The sequence below is a fragment of the Triturus cristatus genome, chromosome 2_1 (assembly GCF_964204655.1).
Source record: "Triturus cristatus chromosome 2_1, aTriCri1.1, whole genome shotgun sequence".
In the NCBI taxonomy this organism is placed as follows: Eukaryota; Metazoa; Chordata; class Amphibia; order Caudata; family Salamandridae; genus Triturus; species Triturus cristatus.
Window position 1 is genome coordinate 34,062,884 of NC_140581.1, and position 23,866 is coordinate 34,086,749.

Consider the following 23,866-nt stretch of genomic DNA (forward strand, 5'->3'; position numbering starts at 1 on the left):
AGCCCTCCACGACCTAGGCCCCAGGTACCTCAACAACCGCCTGACCTTCTACACTCCCACCCACCAACTTCGATCGACCAGCCACGCCCTCGCCGCTGTTCCACGCATCCGAAGAGCCACCATGGGAGGAAGATCCTTCTCCTACCTGGCAGCCAAGACCTGGAACTCCCTCTCCATCCACCTCCGTCTTACCCAAGACCACCTCTCCTTCAGGAAGCAACTCAAGACCTGGCTGTTCGAGCAGTAGCGGACCCCCCCCCCCCAAAAAAAGCGCCTTGAGACCCTCCGGGTGAGTAGCACGCTATACAAATTTCTTGATTGATTGATTGATTGATTGATGAAATATTTTGGCTTAGCAGTCCTTTTGACTTCGCCACCCATATGTTCTGACTCCTCAAAGTGCGTGATGTGCCGATTAGCAAAGTTGGCCATACTTTTAAGCACCGCCTCCATGCAGACCCACTTAATAGATGAATTGACACATCCCTGTGCCTCAGGTCACATACCCGTTCACGTGGTTGAGGTTGGTTGCCAGGCTAGGCTCCCTGGTCGAAGCGCTGATGGTACTCTGCCTGGAAGATGATTTGGATTCCACATCAACCAGCACCCCTTGAATCTTTTCCCAAGTCCGTGGCACCCCAAAGAACACAGTGGGTCGCACCTCCTTCAGTGTGTCATACAGGGAATCCTGTGACTGGAGAGAGGACAGAGTTAGTTGTCTGCAGCATCCAAAGATTGTTCCCTTTATTGAATACCCTCTCTTTCGTAGGCTTATGATATGAATCTTCCCTAGAATTATAGCTAAAGTTGCTCTTATCTAAGACTGTTTTTTTGGACCAGGAGAAAGGAGCTGGCATTGTGAGACCAGGTTTACAGACCAATCAAAGCATAATCTAAGAAATGATGTATTCAAAAATAAAAATCCATTTTCAACCACAAAAGCCGCACATAGACCCAAAAGGACAAGGTTATAAAACATCCACATGCAACAATGTCCGATCAGGTATCATTAGAGATCATACTTCAAGATTTATACAATACCAGTATTTAAAGTATTGTCTGGCGCCACATCAAAAAAACAATAAAGAGGATATGAACAAACTAATCACCTTATGTCAAAGGATTATCTTTATCCTACGTATTTAACTCCTGCATACATATTCATTAAAACAAGTTAAATGAGTGCTCAGTGTAGTGTGGACACACCGTTTGTGCAATGGTGCAAAAAAGAAGGTGTCACAATAAAATTAAGTGAATGGCGAAAAGAACCCAGTAACCTGTGCGGATTCTGCAGTACTGAAGAAATTAAAGTCCCAGATTAAACAAACAGATTTCCTCACATTTAAGTCATTAAATGAAAGTCTCTCAGTCCAATGGTTGTCGAAGGCGTTTCGACCCATATGTTATCGAAGGGTCAACTTCAGGACAAAGACAAAATTAGATTGAGTGCATTCTATCAGAGATGCTGCATAAAAGGGAGACTAATTTTAGGCCCAATTATTCCATTAAGCAAGCTATTCATTCATATCATCTTTATTCGATTTTGAAAAAAAATCATAAAAGCACATTTAAAAAAAGACCATCCTATAACAAACCCCATCCTCACTAATCCATAATTAATTTCCCCTAAAAAAAATTCCCATAAATTAATTGTATACATAATTGGTTATTTAGAGATCCTATATAAAACGAGCGATCAATCATTAAAAAGAAAGTCAAGAGATATATCTTTTTCTTAACCTCAAGGCCTGTATGATAAAATTTAAAACTGCCATGCAAATCACGGGTGAATCAAGATGCTGTAAAAAAAAATTAAACCATCCTTTATGATCTAGGCGAATTCCCTCTAAGCACCGGATGTAAGAAACCTGAACGATAAGAATCATAAAGAGGGCAAAATAACATAAAATGACTTGTGGATTGGCAGGATAGCCCATCTCAGGCACAGCTGGGCAATGAGGGAAACCAGGAACCCGTAACTGGGAAGGCCCCTATGTAATGAATCATATTTAGTCGCATCCGTAAAAGATAAAATCTATGCTGTGGGGCTTTAATCCACAAAAGGTAGGGTTCCTAACCAATCCATTGCTTGTAGCAATCAAAGTGTAATGCTGAACGGTTACCATATTAATTGCTTTCTCCAGCCTTAAAGTATTTCTTAATTCAAAATATTGGGACTTAACCTGCGCTTTAAAAGAGGAATTCATGTTGACTCTATTTACCCATAAATTGATCAACCCAAGATCTTGTCGGGACTTCTTAACATAGTTGAGCCACGGGATAGATTGCACATTATTAGTTTTGAGTCAGTCTTCCACCATATCCCTCGTAAACTTTAACTCTGGTACAGAACATAGTTTAACCCATAACAGGATTGGTGCCAATCCCGGCAAGTTCTCTAAAAACTCTAGGCCAACCTCATTATGGGTAATAATATGCGATGTGGATTTCAGGAGACCTAAGAGTCTGATCAGAAACTTATTTTCAACTGATTGTGAACCCAACCCAAAGGCAACCCCCCTGCCCCCACTCCATAAGCAGCCATAGACTGCCACTTACGTCTGTAAAGGATCACTAGTTCCCTAGGAGGTCAGCTACCCAGTTTACATGCAAACCTAGAAATTGCATCACACAATGCTTCCAGTTGCTGACATCTTAGAATCAGCAGTCTATCCCAACCAAAATTTGCAGAAAATAAAATGCCCAAATAGCTCAAAGTTGGGATATTTATAATGGATATACCTCCCACCGTACATTTCCTACATCAAGTGTTTTTAGTACCAATTGTCCAGAAATATGATTTTTTTTTAATTAAGCTTAAGTTTCAAATCCATCATAAAAGTATAATAACCATCCAGTAGAGTTTGCAAACCATTTGCGGTGCGAGATAACAGCACCGCATTGTCTGCGTAAAGCAAGACAGGGTCGGGTCGCTCACCAATTTTAGGTATGTCGGGGGTTAATGCCTTTAAAAATGCATCCAGTGCGTTAATATAAAATAGAAATACAAATGTGGCCAATATGCAGCGATATCTGACTCCCCTTGTAACGTGAGTTGATGATGTCAGGTCGCCCCCCCGGGTATATCGAAACCTCATTTTGCTATTTTGATGCAAACTTTTCAAAGTAAAAAATAAGGAGGGATCGACACCTGCTTGCGCCATAATATCCCATAAATTGTCTCTATCCACTAGGTCAAATGCTGAGGAGAGGTCCATACAGGCCATATGCATGGCCCCTCCCTTGGCCTGAACATATTTGCCCAGTATCAGAGACAGATTTAGGGCCTGTTCATCGGGCTCATACCCCGACTGAATCCATATTAGGCCTCTGAGACGAAGGCTCCATTTCCCACCCAGTCCTCCGATCTCCCTAGAATCACCCTTCCAAATGTCCATCAACCAATCAATCAAAATCAATATATGGTTATTCCTTATTCGGTTATTATCCTAGGAGATTTTAATATTTATTTATGTTCTAAGAACTGCCATGCCGCCGATAGTCTTGGCCACTTCATATAATTAAGGGATCATATCCAAGACACCTGAAAAAGTACTGCACAAGTACCTTCAGAATAAAACAAGAATAATTCCTGTGAGTAAATAAATGTGTGCAACAAGTGAGACTACCTGAATATGTGCGCAAGGTGACGCAGATCCATTAACTCATGTATAGGTCTTGAAGGGAACCTAATCAATCCCGTAAACTGTAGGTAAGGATGCTTAAAAAACTGTACCAAACCGGAGTTGATTTCCTGAAGCAAACATTGACTCATCGCATAAGTACTTACTAGTGAAAGTAGATGCCCGGAGACATCAATCCAAGCGGTGCAGGCAGAGACATTTAGGGCCAAATTTATAGGGAAATGGCACACGGCAGCGCCGCAAGTCTTTTTGCTGCGCTACCTTATTGGAAGGGCGGGAATGCACCGTACTTATGGAATAAGGCGCATTTCTGTCCTTTTCCCCAGCGTTAGCACACAATTTACTGCCGAGCGCCAACGTAGGAACCCTTGCAACATGGTGCAAGTTTCCTTCTATTGCAGGCAGGATTAATTTTGTGCAGAAAGGGACACCTCCCTGCACAAAAACAATCCAGAGAGGCATTTTGCTCTTTCCATGTGTGCTGCAGAATGCAGCACACATGGAAAGAGGAAAGAAGGAGAAGAAATACAAATATTTCTCCTTGGTATGCCTGCTCTGGGGAGGGGTAAGGTTTTAGCACTGCCTCAGGTTTACATGATTTAGTAGATCTGGGGCAGCGTCAAAATCCACGGGTTTTGCGTGGGAAAACTCCCCTCAGCATCCATGAAACGCCTCCTTGATGCAAAGTAAGGCAAGGCAGCGGCGTGCGCTGCTTTGTTTTACTCTTACTATGAGGCCGTGTAAACCACGCAGAGTGGCTTTGCGTGGCCTCATAGATATGGTCGAGAGGTTTGTGTCGCTAGAGCGCTCTGGCGACACAAGCCTCTCATAAATAAAACCCTCAATATCTCAGTGAGGATGTGGCTGCTTCAATTGAACTCCTTGGCTGCATAATTTGTACCTGAAATGATTAAATACGCAAGGGGTAATGAACAGACTCGAGCGACTAATATAATAATCCACTCAAAACAGAAATGGAGGGCATCAGGATGGGGAGGAAAGCCTTCCCAGTGGCAGAACCGGCTAATAGATGGAAACAGAAGAAGGGTGAGTGCTCACACTGTCATCACAGGGCGATAAATCAAAGCAATAGACAGGCTTTGACAAGGCCCCTGACAGTGGGAAGAGATGTTTGCCACATGCACCTCAACCAAAGGCCTGATCTCAAGTGCTTATTTGATGTTGACAGACACGAGCCCCTACTTGTCTACTTTGCTGTTTTTGTGACTGTGGGGGGGCTGCGGTGAGTGCGGTAGAGCAAACTACAACTCCCAGCCTGCTAAGCGGCGTGGACACCGCCAACGCTCGTGACACGCGCCAGGAGGCGCTTAAATATCAGCCAGGCCCTGCTTGTTTACTTTGCTGTTTTTGTGACTGCGGCGGGCCGCGGTGAGTGCGGGAGAGCCAACTACAACTCCCAGCCTGCCAAGCGGCGAGGACGCCGCCAACGCTCGTGACACGAGCCAGGAGGCGCTTAAATATCGGTCAGTGCTCCTGCAGTGCGGGAGGCCCTACTTGTTTACTGTGCCGTTTTTGTGACTGCGGGGGGCCGTGGGAGAGCCAACTACAACTCCCAGACTGCTAAGCCATGAGGACGTCCCCAATGCTCGTGACATGCACCAGGAGGAGCTTAAATATCGGCCAGGGCTCCCGCAGCAAAAGTACGCGGGCAGGCCCATCTGCGCCCGCCAGTGGCCGAAAGAGGCCGGGCAGGGCCATCCCTCTTTTGTGAAGAATTAATTATGGGTAAGCGCAAACTTCCGTGTAACTCTGATATGGTAAAGACTAAGGCAAAGGTACCACGTAATTCTGCCTTCATTATATCTTACCTTACAACAGCTGTTGGGGCTCTAACAACGGAGATACATAACGTAGATGAGCAGTTGGGCTTGGGTTCTGAAGCTACATCTATTGATACCTCCCTTTCAGTAGTTCCATGCCAGGCAATACTAGGAGCAGAATCCGTCATTGGTCTAGTGGAGGAGGATAATGACTCTACCCGGGCCAAGCGAGGCGTCATGAACTCACAACAGGACCACCAGATTACAGAAGGGAGGAGCCTTGAAAGGAGTATATCCCCGGTTCTGAACACAGTTCCCAACAGAAAAAGGGTCCTGAAGCCGGGCCTCGCTACTAATGAACTACCAACTCAGGAGTGGGCCGAAAGACACTTGATTACAGAGGAGCGGCTGCTCTCTCACCTCAACACAACAATGGCGGACTTTATCCAGTCGCGTATTGATACATTAATTGGGACGCTAAGGGTGGACCTAATCAGTTGTGTTAAAGACTGGGCTAGAAGGCCTGATGAAAAAACTGTCTAGAATTGAGTTTAACCTGGGCAAATTGGCGGACTCTGTTAATAGGTTGAGGTGACGGATAACAATGTTACACATATTGTGTCTAATGGGCCTAATGCATCTAATGTACCTATTGTTTCTAATAGCGCTTGTAATACCCAATTTATGCCAAAAGTTACATCTAAGGGAGAGGTGCGTCAAAATACTCCTCACTCAGGGCCTTTGAAACCTGACATTGTCACTCTAAGGAATAGAAATGACACCCGACAGGGGGAAAGCAGTGGTACTCAATTGTGCCCAAGGGATATTCCATACACGACGGTGACTAGAAGATCGCTTACACGATGGTCCACTAACCTAAGAAGGCTTCATTTGCCGCCTGAGGCCACCCGTCTCAAAGATAACACTGCCGAAACAACAGCTTAGAGCTTATCTGTGAAGTATGATTCTGGTGTAAACAGCTCTCTGATGAGGGGTTCAGAGCATCCTCACACATTATAACGGCCAGACGGGTGGGTTGGGTCGGTCGTTGTTTTAAATCTATAGAGGGAGACTGCATAGTTGTCAATTTTGACCAGACAGACGTAGCCAGTGGGCTATTTCATAAGAACTATAACTATGGGCCGGGCGGGATTAAAGCCTTACCATTGGGTTTCTTCTAACCCCCAGTTCTGGATGAGCAGTCCAAGTCTCCATAGTCCTGTTGAGACAACTCCCAGGGTTAGGTAATCATGGGCCGGGTGTCAGACCTAAGATCACTGTTGGCTCTTCCCTTTTGTGGAGCACCTTTAACCATGCCACAGGCCATCTAACCTCCACTGACACTATAGGAGAAAGGGCTGTAGAAAACAGGCTTGTATTAACAATTAGTTTCGCCCCATTGAGCCAGCTGGACAGTAATGACTGACTAATTAAATATCCCCTATTCACGGACAGGTTGGAGACAACTCTCGAGGTCACACTATTAATCCTCAACTGGGGCAGGAGGTCAGTATCCTTGAACACTCTAAGGTTGTTAGTTGGAACATAGCAGGGCTAAAAAACCAAATTGATGATGTTAGGTGGATTGGTCTATTGAGGTAATATGATGCGATCGGGCTGCAAGAGTCTTGGGAAATTGAAAATACTCTTTGATTGGATGGTTACACTTCTTATTTTGAGCCCGCAAGGCCCTCTGTAGCTGGCAGGCCTTAAGCGGTCTAATAACTTTAATTTCTTTAAAAATCACAGGTAACCACTGTAAACTGGACTCGGGGTCAGTAAATTGTCTAGTGGTCCAGATTACTCCCATTAATGCACCTAAATTACTGATTATCAATTTTTCTAATTCATTTGACAGAATCTCTGCAAATGAGTACTTGTATAGTCTTAATTGCTTTCTGGAGTCATACAAAAAAAAAGCAAGCTACACCTTATTGGGTTATTATCCTAGGAGATTTTAATATTTATTTATGTTCTAAGAACTGCCATGTCGCCGATAGTCTTGGCCCTGGTATCCACTCAGAGATACATTTCAAACACACACAACAAAGTGGATTCCTTGAGGATACTTCAGCGGAATTGGGTCTATCATATCCCAGAGCCCCGGGTGACAAGGATGATATGCCATCATTCAAGGGAAGGGGATCAAATTCTACAATTGATTATATGTTCATTAATACTGCCTTGTTACCTATGGTTGTGGTTTATACGGCTAAATGGTCGCACTTTAGCGATCATAACCACTTACATCTTACATTAGCAGGGGGCATTAAGGTTACATCTAAAACAAATAGAGGTGTCCTTGTCCCTAAACTAAAAACAAAAGATCAAGGCCGTAGACTTAAGTGGTGTAAGGTAGTTCTGGACAAGCTAATGGGTATTTTGCGGGACTGAGATTGATCTATTTTCAGATGATACAATAAGACTTATGAAGAGATCCTAACGCATATATCAAGGTCTGTAACCGGGTGGCTAGTGCTCTCACATACTCGTATAAGGAAGTTCCAATAGAGGTGAGAGGTGGTTTGATCACAACTGTACTGTTGCCCACCACAAGCTGCTTGTTGCGGTAAAGCAAAAACCACAAGATAAAACTCTAATACCCGCCCTTAGGAAATCATATAAGTTAGCAATACATACACCTAATTCTGAAATCAAACATGATGCCTGTAATAATGTATTATCCATAAATGTTATTAAAGACAGTGCAACATTTTGGGAAATAGTAAATAAACCTTTCTTTTCTGATACCAATGGTAGCCAATTGGAATGTAACATCCCTGAGGCTTAACCATTTTAAATGTATTTACAGCGACCGGGATGACCAGGGAGATCCAGGTACTCCGTTTGTGGTCGAGGATTATACCCTGGCCATTAATGCTAAAGAAGTATCTATGGCCATCACACAAATGACTAGCAACAAGGCCCCTGGGCTGGACGGTGTCTCGGCAGACCTTTTTAAATCGAATGTGACATTGTGGTCAAAATTACTAGTACATGTTTTTAACATGGTCTGTAAATATGGCCTGCCCAGATCGTGGTTTCCATCGTCACAGTTTTCAAAAAAGGGGAGAGAAGAGACCCTTGATGCTATAGAACAATTTCGCTGATTGATTCAACATCTAAAGTGCTAGGTAGAGTGGCCCTCAATAAACTCACTGACTGGCTCAATGAGCGTAATATACTCTCGAGCCTCCAACATGGGTTCAGGAAAGGGAGGAGTACCACGGATCAGTGCCTCAACTTGCACCTGCCAGTGGGAAAGTATACCATTGGCAAGAAAGGGATGCTCCATTTGGCAGTCATAGGATGTGTCCTCAGCTTTCGACCGGGTAAACAGATCCAAGTTATGGGTATTATTATTAAATCTAGGCATGGATAAGAACATAGTAAACTTCCTGGCTGACCTTCATAGGGATTTAACAGCGACAGTGAGATTTGACCAAAGGGGTAACCACACTCAGGGAATACGCACCATAAAAGGAGTTAGACAGGGATGTATTCCAGCCCCCCTATTGTTCACTCTATAGATTAATAACTTGGTTTCAGTCTTAGAGGGTGCTAGTAAGGATATTCCTCGCGTGGAGGAACGGTTGATTCCAGCTCTCCCATATGCTGAGGATGCTGCTCTTTAGGCCGGAACAGCGGTTTGTCTACCACGTCTTTTAAGTACCTTTGCTAATTTTATGAAATACTTGGACTTAAATGTACATTTTTCCAAATCCCATACAATGATTATGGGTGTTAAAACCAGAAGAATCAAGACACATTATTGTGAAGGGAATGAACTAGCTAGGGTGACAACATTTTCTTACCTAGATGTCCTATTTGATGAGAGGGGCATGTGGGGCCCGCAAAGGAATGCTAAAAGAAATGTTATGGCCAGCTCAACTGCAGCGGTTCTTGATTTTGCGCGCAGGTTAGGGGCAAAGCCAATACAAGCCAAATGTGTAGCTATTTTAGCTACGACTTTGACAGTGATGTACAAGACATCCAAGTGGTGGAATATACATTTTTAAGAAATTTGCTATCGGTGCCACAATCAACATCTTCCTATATTATTCATCAAGAAACTGGGACAGGTTGTGTGTGCGATTTAATTGAAATTGCACCCTTACTTAAATGGATAGCGATCTGGTTAAATCCAGAATTAGAAATGAACCACAATATTATGCGTGACAGCTTAGCGCTTGATAGAGCAAATAGTATCCCCTGGCCGAGATATGTGAAAAGGATAGCAATACAATTAGGACGCTCCGAGCTATTTAATTCTCCAGAAAAGCTTCGGAAGGAAGATCTGTTGTGGGCTAAGAAATCTTACCAACAGATGACACATATAGACAGAGAGGCCAGGGAGCTGATGAAACCCACGGTGCGAGCCCATCAATTATTAAAAACCAGAGATACCATTGAACCCTATTTAAAGATAGTTACTAACCCGCATCATCGCTTCCTTTTGGTAAGATTTAGATTGAATCAGTTGCACATTCTACTTGCTGAACACCAGGGATGGAGTAAGGTGGAGGATTTAGGTCCTTGCACATGTGATGATTTCTCCACCCAGGACACGATGCACTTTGTTTTGTTCTGCGAGCATTTTTTGCACAATTTTAAGGGGCAAAGGTTTTTTACAGGCGAGGCCAGATCTTATATATTTACAGATGCTGACCAATGTTTGGGAAATTTTTAACATAGCTAGTTTTTTAACAGCGGCGGTGAGAATAAGGAAAAAAAATAGAGGGATACTCTGATCTGGAATACTTTTGATATGTCTCGTTTTTTTAATATATTTAAAATGATTTTAATGTTGAACTGTTTGTCTATTTCGATGTAAAATGAATATCCTTTTTATATTTTGTTTTCCGTTTGTTTCATTGCTATTTGAAAATGAACTTTTTAGTATGCTTTTATGGTTTCAATTAACCGAATAAAGTGATTTTGACTGAATGACTGACAGACACAGACTCTTATGTCTTTGTAAATGAAGGTGGCTGATATATTAAATAAAAAACGACATTTCACCCAGATAATGGCAGAAACTGTGGTCAGATATAAAGTGTTTGGGTAAAAGTGTAAAAAATAGGGAGACAATGAACAACCACATGGTGCTGTGACACATACCACCAATGACTTTGAAACAGGGGCTGCTTCTGAGGGATATGGACAAGAGGGTGATTACTTGCACATATGGTGGTCCTGTTCAATGTGAAAGGTTTTTTGGAAGTAGCTTCTAAGCCAGGTGAGGGGGGTATTAAGATAACCCATTAGGCTGAGCCCGCTACTGGCTTACTAAACCTGAGACCCAAAGACTGGACAAACCTTACTAATGTGGACTGGAGAATACCGACCAGTATGCTCCTGGCAGCGAAACGACTATTAGCCTGGAACTGGAAGTCCCCTGACTTCCGACTCTGCAGGAATTGGCGGGTAAGCTTTGGTCCCTACAAGCAATGGAGAAGGAGAACGTAGGAATTCTATAATCTGGGGTGCACATTCGATCATATGTGACAGCTGCCTGGGTCTCTTTGAGCTTAAATTTCTCACTACATTGGATGAATGAATTTCTCCACTTTTGGAAAAGGTCCCGGAGCATTCTACATCCCCCTTCCTGCATCTCCCCACTCCCTATCTGGTTCTCTCTGGGGTAAAGTCAAGATTACTTCAAAGAGGGTATATGGGGATGTAAAAGAGATTTGTTCCCATTTCATTGTACACAAATCCAATATATCCATTGTGGGGGATAATATTTTAGAGAAATAGCAGACCAGGGGTCTGGAATTCTTGCACAGCCATGGAGTCCAACTCGCCACTCTGCGGCCATGCGTATTTTTAGACCTGTCAGCCTTAGAGTGGTCTTCCCCCTAACATTTTGCATTGTCGCCTCCTGTTTTGCTGAATTCGTTTTTGCTAGCCTTTGAACTGTGCACACTTTACCACTGCTACTGTGCTAAAATGCTTGTGCTTAATCCCTAAAACATGGTAAAATTGGCTTACAGCTGATTAGCATATTACATTTTAAATTTAATTTCCGTAGTTAAATGGTATACCATATACCCAGGGCCGGTAAATGAAATGCTGTGAGTGGGCCTGAAGCACATATTGTGGCACTCACTTAAGTAGCCCTTCTAAACATATCTCAGGCCTGCCATTGCAGCCTGTGGGCTGTTTTTAAACTACCAATTCAACTTAGCAAAGTAAACCTTTTGCCAGGCTAAATCTCCCTTTTTAATACATATAAGTCACCCCTAGGGTAGGCCCTAAACAGCCCCTCGGGCAGGGTGCATTGTATTTAAAAAGTTGGACATGTACTTTTAAGTTTTACATGTCATGGTAGTGAAAAACACACAAATTAGTTTTTCACTACTGTGAGGCCTACCTCTCCCATAGGGTAACATTGGGTTACCGCAATATATTTAGTAAGTGATAAATTATGTTTGGGAACAGGTAGAAATATCATGTTTGGTGTCTAAAGAATTATAATTTAAAACCAACTTTAATGGTAAGTTGGATTTTAAGTTCCAATTCTAAAAATGGTAGTTTTAGAAAGTTGGCTTTTTCCTGTCCTAAGCATTTGGTGCCTGTAGCCTGTTCCTGGGTCACATGACTAGGTGTGAGTGGCTGTTGGCCTTTGTCTATTCCTCCCAGACAAGCACACATTAGGGACACTGGATGTGAGCAGGATGGGCCATCTAAGCAGGATGGGGTAGAGCTGTGCACAGCACCACTTGCAGTTCAAAGCAGCAGTCTCAGCACACACCTAAATAACTTCACACTAGCCTTTTGTGACTTCAGACATCCTAGGACCATGCCAGGGGAGGCAGGAAAGGTCAGACAATTTGTGGTGGGCTGGGGGGACTCCGGACATTTCTTCCTCTTTGACGCTGGTCCCTGGTATTACAAGCATTTGCAATGCAATCAGTCTCGCCTTTGGCACCTTTTATGAATTTAGCTATGCAGCACATTAGCCAGGGTGCTGAAACATCTACTGTTCTTTAACATGGGTGGAAAGAAAGCGCCAAATGGCGTGACACGCCAGGTATGGGAACACATGGAGAGAAATATTGCCTTTCAGCGGGAAATGGTTTAGTCCAAAGCTCTGTTTTAAATATAGAATCGGGGCCTTCGGTGGTTATATTACTGAAAATACAAGATTTGAAAAAAATATTACTGTCTACGGGTGCTCATGGAAGACAATTTCCATGGACTGGAATCTAGAGAATGCTGAAGTGATTTTGGTATTTTACTGACCTCTGCTGGTCGTTTTCTATCAAGAAAGTTAAATAGAGGCAGTTGCCAGAAAAAGAAAAAAAAGAAAGTCCCTCAGCAGAAGGCAATTCTGGTATTTTACTGACCTCTGCTGGTCGTTTTCTATAAAGACAGTTAAATAAAGGCAGTTGAACAGGAAAAAAGTCCCTAAGCGGAAGCAGACAAGTCCTAAGGCTGATCTCTAGAGCCCACCAAGTACATACACATATAAGTATATAATAAGTCTATACTAAAGTATATACAAGAGGTCTCAAATGCTCGATTTAAAAATAGGACCTTCACACCTACTCTTTAGTTCACTTTGGGAACTGCAAAGGACTCTCAGAGCAATGCCCTGCTGCCTGTGACCTGCTAAGTACTTCAGAGGACTGACCCTGAAGCCTGCCTTGTACCCTTATATCACTGCCCTGCTCATGAAGACGTGCGTTTCTATTTGAACCCAGAACTATCAAAGTGACTTCAAGGGCTAGTTGGCTGGCCTCCTGATCAGAGCCTCATGGACATAAAGGGGTCCAGCCATCTTGACCCAGCACCTGGACACAGCCTGAGTGGGTCCTGAACCTCTAAGTGGTGCCTCTCCAGTCCTGGTCCTAAAGGAGCCATATAGCCATTTCAAAAACTTGGGACTTAAAATATTTCCTGCCAAAAAATGCCCTGAGAACCGAGAGGAGACCGGGACTTATCTGCTTGTTGCGCTGACAAGGTGCATTGCCGTTCGGCCTGACTGAACGTTAGCTCCCCTTCCATTTTCCTCAGCAGCAGCAAATCCGGTTCAACGGCTACTCTCTGGAAGGGTATTCAGCCGCCACTTCAGACACTGCCAGCTGCCTTGCCTCGTTGAACTTTACCTTCTCAAGACTTTTTTTCTCCATCATACTCTATCACGGTCGACCATAAGATTTTACTAAAATCTTTAAATATTCATAACCCCGGTTTTACTGATTGGGTTTTTGCCATTTTGATGTTGTCTTTTCACTTTATTACTGTTTAAGTGCCGTATAAATACTTTAGTTATTGCCTCTATGTTAAGCCTGACTGCTTTTGTGCCAAGCTACCAAAGGGCCAAGCACAGGTTAATTTAGCAACTTTTGTGGTTCACCCTGATAGAAGTAAGGGCGTGGATTGACATGGAAAGGGAGATGACACTGAATTAGCTGTTCCTTGTGAGCTGTGAGCTGTGCTGCTGCCTAGTTGTATGGGCTGGTCTGAGCCTGTATCCCCTACTAAGGCTGGGAGGGCAGAACCAGCTGATGTGTGAGTTCCTCTCTGTGAGGGGAGCTTTCAATAAATGCCTTCAAGACTGGTATTATTTTCCAGAGAGCAAGTTAATTGCACCAAGCTGTCTGTAGCCCAGACTTCTCTTATTAAAAGGTTGAAATCCCTAGAAGGGCTGCCACTACTTTACACTACTACCACAGCGTGCCCGCGACGGGAACCGTTCTGCGAATGCTCGCCCTATGGTCTGACTCTACCACACTATCACTTGGGCTGGAGTGGTTTGTACTGAATAGGTAAGGTGGTTTTGTCGTCTCAAGGTGTGTTTCCTACTTCATGTCCAGCGGTTTGATCCACCAGCCTGTAGGAGGTGAGTCCTTCTGTTCTTTGTTAAATGATGAAGTTTATGAGCAGATACATCCGAATAAACACATATACAGGACACAATACCTTTCTGTTCACGACATTCGAATCGAGGATAGGGCAGGTACCTTCAGGGCATCCTTGTTCGCAAAGCAGGTGGTCCCGCCAAGGCACATAGGTAGCCAGATGTCGAAGAACTGAGCGGCCAAATGGCTCAGTGGCAGGTAACTCACATGAATCTCCCTTTCTCGCAAGCCCGAATACGTGCTGAACATCTTTGCCAACCATGTGATCTACGGGTGCAAAGAAATGAGAGAGGCAAAGTGAGTAGCTAAAGATTTTGCAGGATCAAAATATCAAGAATGTCAAAAGTGTCATTCAGCTGGAGTAAGAAGCGGTCACTAAGCACTGTCAGCAGCAGTGATTTGGAATGGCAGAATCATCTTCTCCCTGTCTCTGCCATTTCCCCCATCTCTCTATCTCTCCTTCTTCTCTTCCTCTCAGTTGCTATTACACCCTGAACACAGAAAACCAAACAGAAAGGAGAGAAAGAAATAGAAAGCTGTGCTTGAGAAATCTATTCTTTTTAATCTAAACTTAAAAGGAATTTACATACCGCCTCCTCTCTTTCCTGGCTTCTCATTGATTCCTGTGCATGCCACTTACCTTTCCTCCATTTCTATTGGCCGTAGCATATTTTCCTGCATTTAGCAATGCTTGTTCCTTGACTGCTTCTTCTATTAGTTTCCCACCACCAAAATACTTTGACATCCGCTTTGGTGGAATTATATTTTCATAAAGTTCTGCCTTTTACTATTGCAGCATATTTATATTACCATTTATCACCCGGAAAGATTAAGTGATTTGCATAGAATCACAGGCTGTTGCAGGGTGCCACCGAGACTCAAACCGGGATCCCCAGCTCTAGAGTCAGCAGCTCTGGCCACTGTGCCATATCCTCTCCACTCCTGTGTTATCTGTCAGGGAGCTCTTTCCTTCTCCCAGACGATGATTGATGAAAACACCTTTTTATTCATTACATAGGCGAAGCCGATGCATTACCAATGCTTGTTATGTGTGTCACTGGGGTGGAGGCCAGCTGTCCCACCCATTTAAAGCTCCACTTCTAAATGCTTACCCTGTCCCTTGCACTAACATCCTGAGTGTGTGTTATGCATGTTTATGCAGGTGGCCTGTGTGGCACATGCATGGTGTATGAGTGTGCTACAGTAGGGGAGGCAGTTGGGATCCATATTGGATGCCCTGCTTTGGCTTTGCACAAGAGGGAGGCGAGAGTTGTGTCCCCAGAGAGAGGGTGTGCATTGCTCACATACCTGAAGCTGGAGGGCGGAGACCCAGACACTGAAGTGAGGGGAGTGGAGTCCCGGCTCATTTAGATATTCAATGAGGCATTTTGCTTCGCGAGGGCAACTGATTAGTCTGCTTGGACACTGCCATTTGGAGGCTGGTCTGCGTGAGGAGGAGAACTGCTGTGCAAGACGAGGAAACCTCCAGGTGAGGCCTGCTAGTTTGCCTTTCACTCATTTATCATTCAATGGGCTGTCAACAGCGAGGGCAAAAACCTCACACATCTTTGTTCTACTGTTGTGACTGCTTCAGGTTGTCGACTACCCTGCTCTGAGAAGCATCGCTGTACACAAAGGCTGTCTCTGTAGATAACACCTTCAAAAGGACACTCGTAAGAGAGCCACTGTGAACCGGTTCTACAGCTACAGACAGTAGATACTTATCTCCTGTGTGAAATATGTGATAACGGTGGGAGCTCACTACCTACTTGTCGTTCAAGTTCTAAGTCGTTTGTGGCCAAGAAAGGGAGTGCTTGTGGAGCACTTATAAGAGTGCAACCAAGGGTGGCGTCTGCATCACAGCCAGTCTCTCAAAGATGAGAAAACATCAAGTGAGGTGTGGATCTCTTGCTGAAGGAGCTATATACCTGTCCTGAAGCACCTAGAAACCTATGTGCTTGATGAGAGACAGAAGGAGTCTGCCTACTCTACAGGATGAAAGACTTTCCAGGAAAACATATGATGTGCAGCACCTTTCTGGTGTCTGTGGGGCACCAAGAACAGAGGACTGCTGCAGAGAAGTCTTTTGGATGCGACCATCAGAAGGTATTCACTCTCAAAATGTTGATTCCTGGTGGAAAAAGCAAGTTTGTGACTGCAATTGCAGAGCCTGATTGGACTGTGATTGCGTGTCGATATTGGACTGTGCGTGGCACCAACTGCTAACTGTAATTGGCCTGTGTGCATCCAGCTGCTGTCAGCTCATGCAGGGCTGTGGCTGCCAAAGATTGCTGACGGCCCCTGAAGGGCTACATCAGTCATGGTGTGACCTGCCAGTTTGGGGACAGCAACTGCCGATGTTTGATCTGACCCTGTGGGGCTAAAGCAACTGAACTCATGACCATCCTGAGGGGACTGCATCTACTAAAGTGTCTCCAAGCCCAACTGGGGCTTCTCTGAGGACCTGCCAGCCCAGGCGTGTGCCTAGCGCTGAGTCCCAGAGGCACAAGACACCTATCATCAGTTCGATGTGGTCCATGCTTCATCAGAACTGCCATTTCCTGCCGCCAACGAGACCCAGAGAGAGTGCACCACTGTGTACGGTCCCAGTGGCCAAGGATGGACAGCTAGCCAACAAGCTCCCGTACAAACATAGTGTGTGGGCATGTTCAAGGGTCAGGGCACGCAAGGACACCCTGTGAGAATCCACTTGAGAAGAGGTGTAAAAGTGCAAACTGAGACTGAGTGCTTATATATGTTTTAGATGATCAATTTGCACTGAGCTATATTCACACTACTGAGGTGTTCCCCATAGAGAGGCACCCCCACAAAAGGGGAGACAGCCCGGACGGGGGAGCAGTAGGGGAGCATAGGAAGGACTAATAGAGCACCCAGAGATGCTAAATAGTTTTCGGTGATTATTAGTTTGTAGTATTGCATTCTAATATGTTATAAGCTACTTTCTTTCCCTTTATTTCCCGCAAATATATGCACAAGGCTGGGCATTCTATTATTGCAGTGTTGATTGATTCTTTAGCTCTGAGGCTGGGTACCCAAACCCTACCTCCCTGAGAAGCTTGTAACTGCTCGCCCATTGTTTTCACTTAGAGTTAAGTGTGGAGAGCCTTGTACTGGTTTGCAGAGCTTCAGTGGACGGACCCAGGTCAGAAGAGGTAAACAATATCAACCCCCACAGTTAAGGCCAATTAGCCCCTGGTTGCCTACAGAGCTTAGTATTACACATCTTTATTCATGTGCGTGTAACTGCAAACTCAACAGTCTAAAACAAGCTTTCATTGCGTTCCGCTCTGACACTTACGTCATATCTCTACAGAGTACGTTCAGAGTCAAAAGGGTTCCATCATTAAACTCACAAGACACTACATCTCCCCCGCTGTTAAATTATTATTTTTTTTTGTTTAAAACAAATCAGTAATACGCACACAAGTACAATTACATCTCTTCAATCAACCGTGCTTTAATTATTCAACCTGATCTGGTTTCTGGAAGATGTCATATTCAGTGGCAGATATTTTTGAAGACGGTGTAGAGGTAACATCAGTCACTGACTTTTAAGGTTCAGTGTTTCTTTCACCGTCTCAATCAGAAGTCTGATTAAGCAAATGCTGAAAGGGAGAAGAAATTCTGGTAATAGACTGTCTAGGATGCTGGGCAGTCACCATATGTCCCTTGTTGGACGCTACTTGGAAAGGTTCAGCATCATATGGACCATCAGATTTCTTTCTGAGCATTTGTTGGACAATTACTAGATCTCTTTTCTTAAACTTGATGTTCTTCGTGTGCCGCCTCTTGCCTGCATAGACTTTCCATTTCTCCTTGTTAACCAAGTCCTTTGTACGAGTTGTGTTCTCATTTCCTTCTCTTTGTTGGCCCACTAGGGGTAACTTGGTTGTCATTTCTCTCCTGAACATCAGTTGCAGGACTTTTATCTGTGGTTGAGTGAGATGTTGCATGATAGGCTCGTAGGGTGGAATTAAACACTGTTTGAGGATCAGACTCCCCCCTTTCATCTCCGAACCTACAGAGATCCAACTGCGGAGTACCACAGGGATCATCGCTCAGCCCCACGCTCTTCAACATCTGCATGGTCCCCCTCGCCGCCATCGTCAGACAGCATGGGCTCAACATAGTCTCTTATGCCGATGACACCGAGCTCATCCTCTCCCTCATGAAGGATCCTGTAGACACCAAGCTCAGCTTCCAGGAAGGAATGAAGAACGTCGCAGCCTGGATGAAGGACAGCTGCCTGAAGCTCAACAAAGAGAAAACAGAGGTCCTCATCCTGGGACCCTCGACCTCTACCTGGGACGACACATGGTGGCCCTCCACCCTCATGGGTCCTCCCACCCCGACAGACCACGCTCGGAACCTCAGCATCATCCTAGACTCCTCCCTCACCATGACCCGCCAGATCAACGCCGTCACCTCCACCAGCTTCAACTGCATCTGCATCCTCCGAAAGACCTTCAAATGGACCCCCCCGAGCACAGGCTTGTGCTCGGGACCCCTCGGCACGAACACATGACTCAACACCTTTGAGACCTACACTGGCTCCCTGTCGAGAAGAGAATAACCTTCAAGCTTCTCACCCACACCTACAAATCCCTCCACAACATCGGACCCAAATACCTCAACGAGAGAGTCTGTTTCCACGCACCCAAAAGAAATCTCCGATCTGCCAACCTTTCCCTAGCAGAGACCCTCCGCAACCGCAGAACCAGAGCAGGAGGAAGGGCCTTCTCCTACATTGCAGCCAAGACCTGGAACAAGCTCCCAGTCAGCACCAGACGTTCCCCGAACCTGCACACCTTCAGGAAGGACCTCAAGACCTTGCTCTTTGCCGGAGCTTCCCCACCTGCCCCCCATCCCCTTGATATCCTCACAGGTGAGTAGTGCGCTCTATAAACCCCCTGATTGATTGAAACAACGCCTCTCAAGAGTGGCACACTCTGCTTCTTTCTTTAGCATACTCAAAAAACTCTCAACGAGTCAGTTGGCCTGCAGCCATAAAGGTGTACTCTTCTAATGCTTTATATTCAGATGCTCCAGGAAATCCTTGAAATCTCAACTGTTAAAAGGTGGACCATTATCAGACTTCACAGTAGTTGAAAGCCCCATGTCACAAAGATGCCATCTAGTTTCTCAATGACTCGCTTGTGAATTGTGGCTGAAAGATCTTCTATTAATGGAAATGAGTACTCATCCGCTATAACCATCAGATGATGTCCATTATCGAGCGCACCTAAGAAATCAATGGGGATTTTCTCCTTTGCATGCTTAGGGAGTTCAGCCACGTTAAGAGTATGTTGAGTAATATTGGTAGAAAGGCAGTTGCATAGATGACAGGCCTTGGGTTCCTTTTCAACCCACTCATCTAAATATGGAAACCAAACTCGGTCTCGGAGAGCACTTATGGTGGCAACAATAACAGGATGTCCTACGAGAGTTACTTCAATTATTTCCTGTAGCAGACTCCCCAGCTCTCGCAGTAGAACATCTTCCTGAGTTATGGACAGCTCATATATAATGTTTTTGTATTTTTGATGTTCACCTTCACTGGTGAGAGATTGAGTGTGTCAAATCCACGATTGATGTGTAATTATATCTTTCAACTTCAGCATGTCACCATCATGGCTCGCGGCAGTGATGATCTGGCTTACCAATGTGGCAGCTGGCGTATTTGTTTTTACAATGAAATTAATTTAGGCTTCAGCCATCTTGGATGTAGTTCCTGACCTTGTATGGGCACACTGGAAAAGTAGTCAGCAGGGTTTTATCCTTCCCTGGATGATGCACAGCAGCATAGTTGTACTCTTGTAATCATAGTCCCCACCGTTCAATGCGAGGAGGCATCTTGACTATTGGATTGCCAAAGATAGTCAGTAAAGCTTGATCATCAGTTACCAGCGTAAAATGATTTTCATACAGGAATACATGGAAATGTTCACAAGCACATACCATGGCTAGACTTTCTTTCTCAGGTTGTGAGTAAACATGTTCTGTCTGGGACATATTCTACTGGCATAATGTACAATATGCCTTTGAAAGTTTGGTTGTCCGCTGTGCTGTGCAAGATTAACGCCTAACATGACTGGGCTAGCATCAACAACAACCTCTGTGTGAACCTTTAGGTTCAAGTTGGACATTTGAGTAGCAGTTTTAATGGCTAGTTTGATTTTGTTGAAACGTTCTCACATTTCTCCTTGTTAACCAAGTCTTTTGTACGAGTTGTGTTCTTATTTTTTTTTCTTTGTTGGTCCACTGGGGTAACTTGGTTGTCATTTGTCTCCTGAACATCAGTTGCAGGACTTTCATCTGTGGTTGAGTGAGATGTTGAATGATAGGCTCGTAGGGTGGAATTAGACACAGTTTGAAACTGAGCCTCTCAAGAGTGGCACACTTTACTTCTTTCTTTAGCATACTCATAAAACTCTCAATGAGTCAGGTGGCCTGCAGCCATAAAGGTGTACCCTTCTAATGCTTTATATTCAGATGCTCCAGGAAATCCTTGAATTCTCGACTGTAAAAGGTGGGCCATTATCAGACTTCAAAATGGTTGAAAGCCCCATGTCACAAAGATGCCATCTAGTTTCTCAATGACTTGCTTGTGAATTGTGCTGAAAGATCTTCTATTAATGGAAAACGTGAGTACTCATCCACTATAACCATCAGATGATGTCCACTATCGAGCGCACCAAAGATTAACGCCTAACACGACTGGGCTAGCATCAACAACGACCTCTGTATGAAGCTTTAGGTTCAAGATGGACATTTAAGTAGCAGTTTCAATGGCTAGTTTGATTTTGTTGAATCGTTCTCACATCCTTGTGACCACTAAAATAAACAAAAATTCTTTCTTAACTCTCGTAATGGAGCACTTTTACAGGATCAGGTGTTATACCCCCATCTGAAATGATATGGCCAAAGAACTTTAACTTTGTCTTGTGGAACTCACACTTGTCTGCATTCAAAGTCAAACCTGCATCCGCAAGTAAACAACATACTTGTGTTAGAGCTTTATCCGTCTCCTGTGTAGCTCCGAAAATCAATATGCCATCGCAATGATTAAATGCATTCACACCATCGTATGACACATCGAATTACGTCTTGGAAAATTTCTGCAGCCGATAACACACCAAAACGGAGTCTCTTGTATCGACACAGACCAACATGTGTAGAAAAGGTTGTAATGCACCTGCAATCTTCTTAGAGTAGCAACCGATGATAACCTTTATTTAAATTAAGGTGAGACAAGACCTTTACACCATTTAACTGCGTTATCATGTCAATAGTGTGTAGACCTGGATGCTGTTCTTGTTCAATTGCCTTGTTTGCCTGATGCGTGTCAATGCTTATGCTGCATAGAGCTCCTTCACTGTCCTTTTTGGGCACTACCACTGTGGGAGAAAGCCATGGTGTTGAACCAGTTGAACCCTCAATATTGTCATGCTTAAGAACGATTTAAAGGTCTTTTTTAACAGCTTCTTGTAAATGAAAAGCAATTTATCTATGTTTCAGCAGGATGAACATCTTCATTAATATGCAACTTTACTTTCATGGTCTTATGTTTTCCTAAAACCATGAAACAACAAGTGGAATTGACTTACTATTTTATGATGAGCATTCATGTTGTAGTTCACCGATATCTGTCCCATATCACCAGCTGTACTGAAACTGAGCAGACAGGTGCTTGACTCTGTAACTTTAAGCACATCAATAGGTTCTTGCACCTTCATTTTCTTGTGTTTCATTGTTGCCACAGATGAACCTTGACTTTTTATGGGCGTTGATGCATCCCATGTGCACACTTTAGTTTTTGATGGCGCAAGTTGCGACAATGGAGATAGTTCATTGTATTTCTCCTCAGGCATAGTGTTTATCAATGTACCATTGTCGATAATTAAAGGTATTGAACAACCAGTTAGGTTCAGTGTAATCTTCGGACAATGTTTGAATGACTTTGGTATGTCAATTTTTCTTTGACTGACATTCTACTTCACAAGTGGCCAAACCAACATGCACAAGCTTTTCTGAGGTAACCATCGACATGGCGCAATCCTTTTCATCACTTTCACTTAAGACTGATACAGAAGAACTGTTTAACAATGATTTAGATGACGATCAACTTTGTTCAGTGTCGATTTGGCTCAACTGATGTCGCCGCTTGGCCTTGAGGGCGTGCGTCCAACATTGACTCTGGAACATCTGCTTGTCTTAGCGTCTTGATGCACTTATTTTTCCTTTGCTTTGCACACTGCCACAGACTGGTTCTCCGTCCCACAGCCTTCACATATCTGTCCAAGAGTGGGACATTTACCTTCTTGTGGAAAGGAAAATCCACATCTAAAACACAACTTTTTACTTGTAGACATTCCTTTGTGTCCTTCAGTCTTTTGTTTTGGCTTACTTTTCATACTCATGACAAATTTGTTCTGGGTACCTCTGGACTCCATGTCAGCAGCTTGTCTATCAGCATGATCTTCATTAACAGTCACTCCAAACTAAGAGTTTCTCTCAGCATTGGTTGTCTGAATGTATCTGACAAACATCCATCAATAACTCTCAGATGCATAGCTTCTCCATCATTATATTAATTGAACTTACAATCTCTGATGAGTGTGTCGAGTTTCTCCACAAATTCATGTGGAGCGCCAGAAAGTTGGTGAAACCATTGATAAGTGTGTCCATTCTCTCTAGTAAAACATTAATAGTTTCACCTACTTTCTGGAGTTCCTAGTTGAAGATGCATCTTGCATAATCAACATTTGGCATTTGATTAAACTTGAGATTGAACACTTCATTAATCTGACAATATGTAACTTCTTCATTGGTTCGCAGCATTCTATTTATGACTTTTTTTACACCAGCACAATATCTGAGATACTTGATAATCTTTTCGTTATCAGTCTCTTCAAGCGCATTGATGAAATAATCAAATGTCTTTATCTAAGCAGTCCATCTATCGTCAATATTTTTTCTGGGACGGTGTCGAATTGCGGTGCTGGTTTCAGGAAAACTGCTGCATTGTAGCCGTTTCTGTTAGTGGCTGACATTGAGGGTGGAACTCCCTCTAGCTCCCTTGCCTGTTCATCTTGAACCTGTTCATGTGAGCCATCTCGAAGGCCTTGAGATGTGCTGGCCTCTGGATGATCATGGATGACTGTTGGAAGGACAGCCTCAGTCTTTGCCTCCATTCTCCCAGTCGTACAAATTCGGACTGTCACTAGCATGGTAAGCTCAGCCACTGTGCTTTGCCTGGGCTTCGACACCTTCTGCTAAGATCGTTCTGCCTCACTTTACTCAGGTTGTGGTGAGTAAATAACAGTTTATTCTTAGGGCACTCTTTGCGCGCTCTTTGTCTTCATCGCTTTCCAACTGTAATGTTATCTTGCAATTTGTGATTATCAATAGCTATTCTTTGAAAACCTGGTTGTATCTGCCGTTAGCGTTTAAGCTCTGGATTACATATGACTCTATATTGCATAGCAGCGTGGTACCTGTACATATGATCTGACCAGCAGGTTCTCGGTCATCGATTCGAAGATTTCTT

The 23,866-nt window shown here is 43.9% G+C and overlaps 1 protein-coding gene across 2 annotated transcripts in view; it reads right to left on the reverse strand.

Annotated features, from left to right (window-relative positions):
* Positions 1-23,866, reverse strand: part of LOC146863657 (long-chain-fatty-acid--CoA ligase ACSBG2-like) — a 540,015-nt gene that overhangs the window by 261,165 nt on the left and 254,984 nt on the right. Inside the window, exons 7-8 of one of the 2 annotated variants that reach the window (XM_085627749.1) lie at positions 14,398-14,562; positions 507-694 (exon numbers count right to left, since the gene is read on the reverse strand). In XM_085627749.1, coding sequence (XP_085483875.1) covers positions 507-694; positions 14,398-14,562 — 353 coding nt within the window. The remainder of the gene's footprint in view (positions 1-506; positions 695-14,397; positions 14,563-23,866) is intronic. The other variant, XM_085627750.1, reaches the window with a different exon arrangement.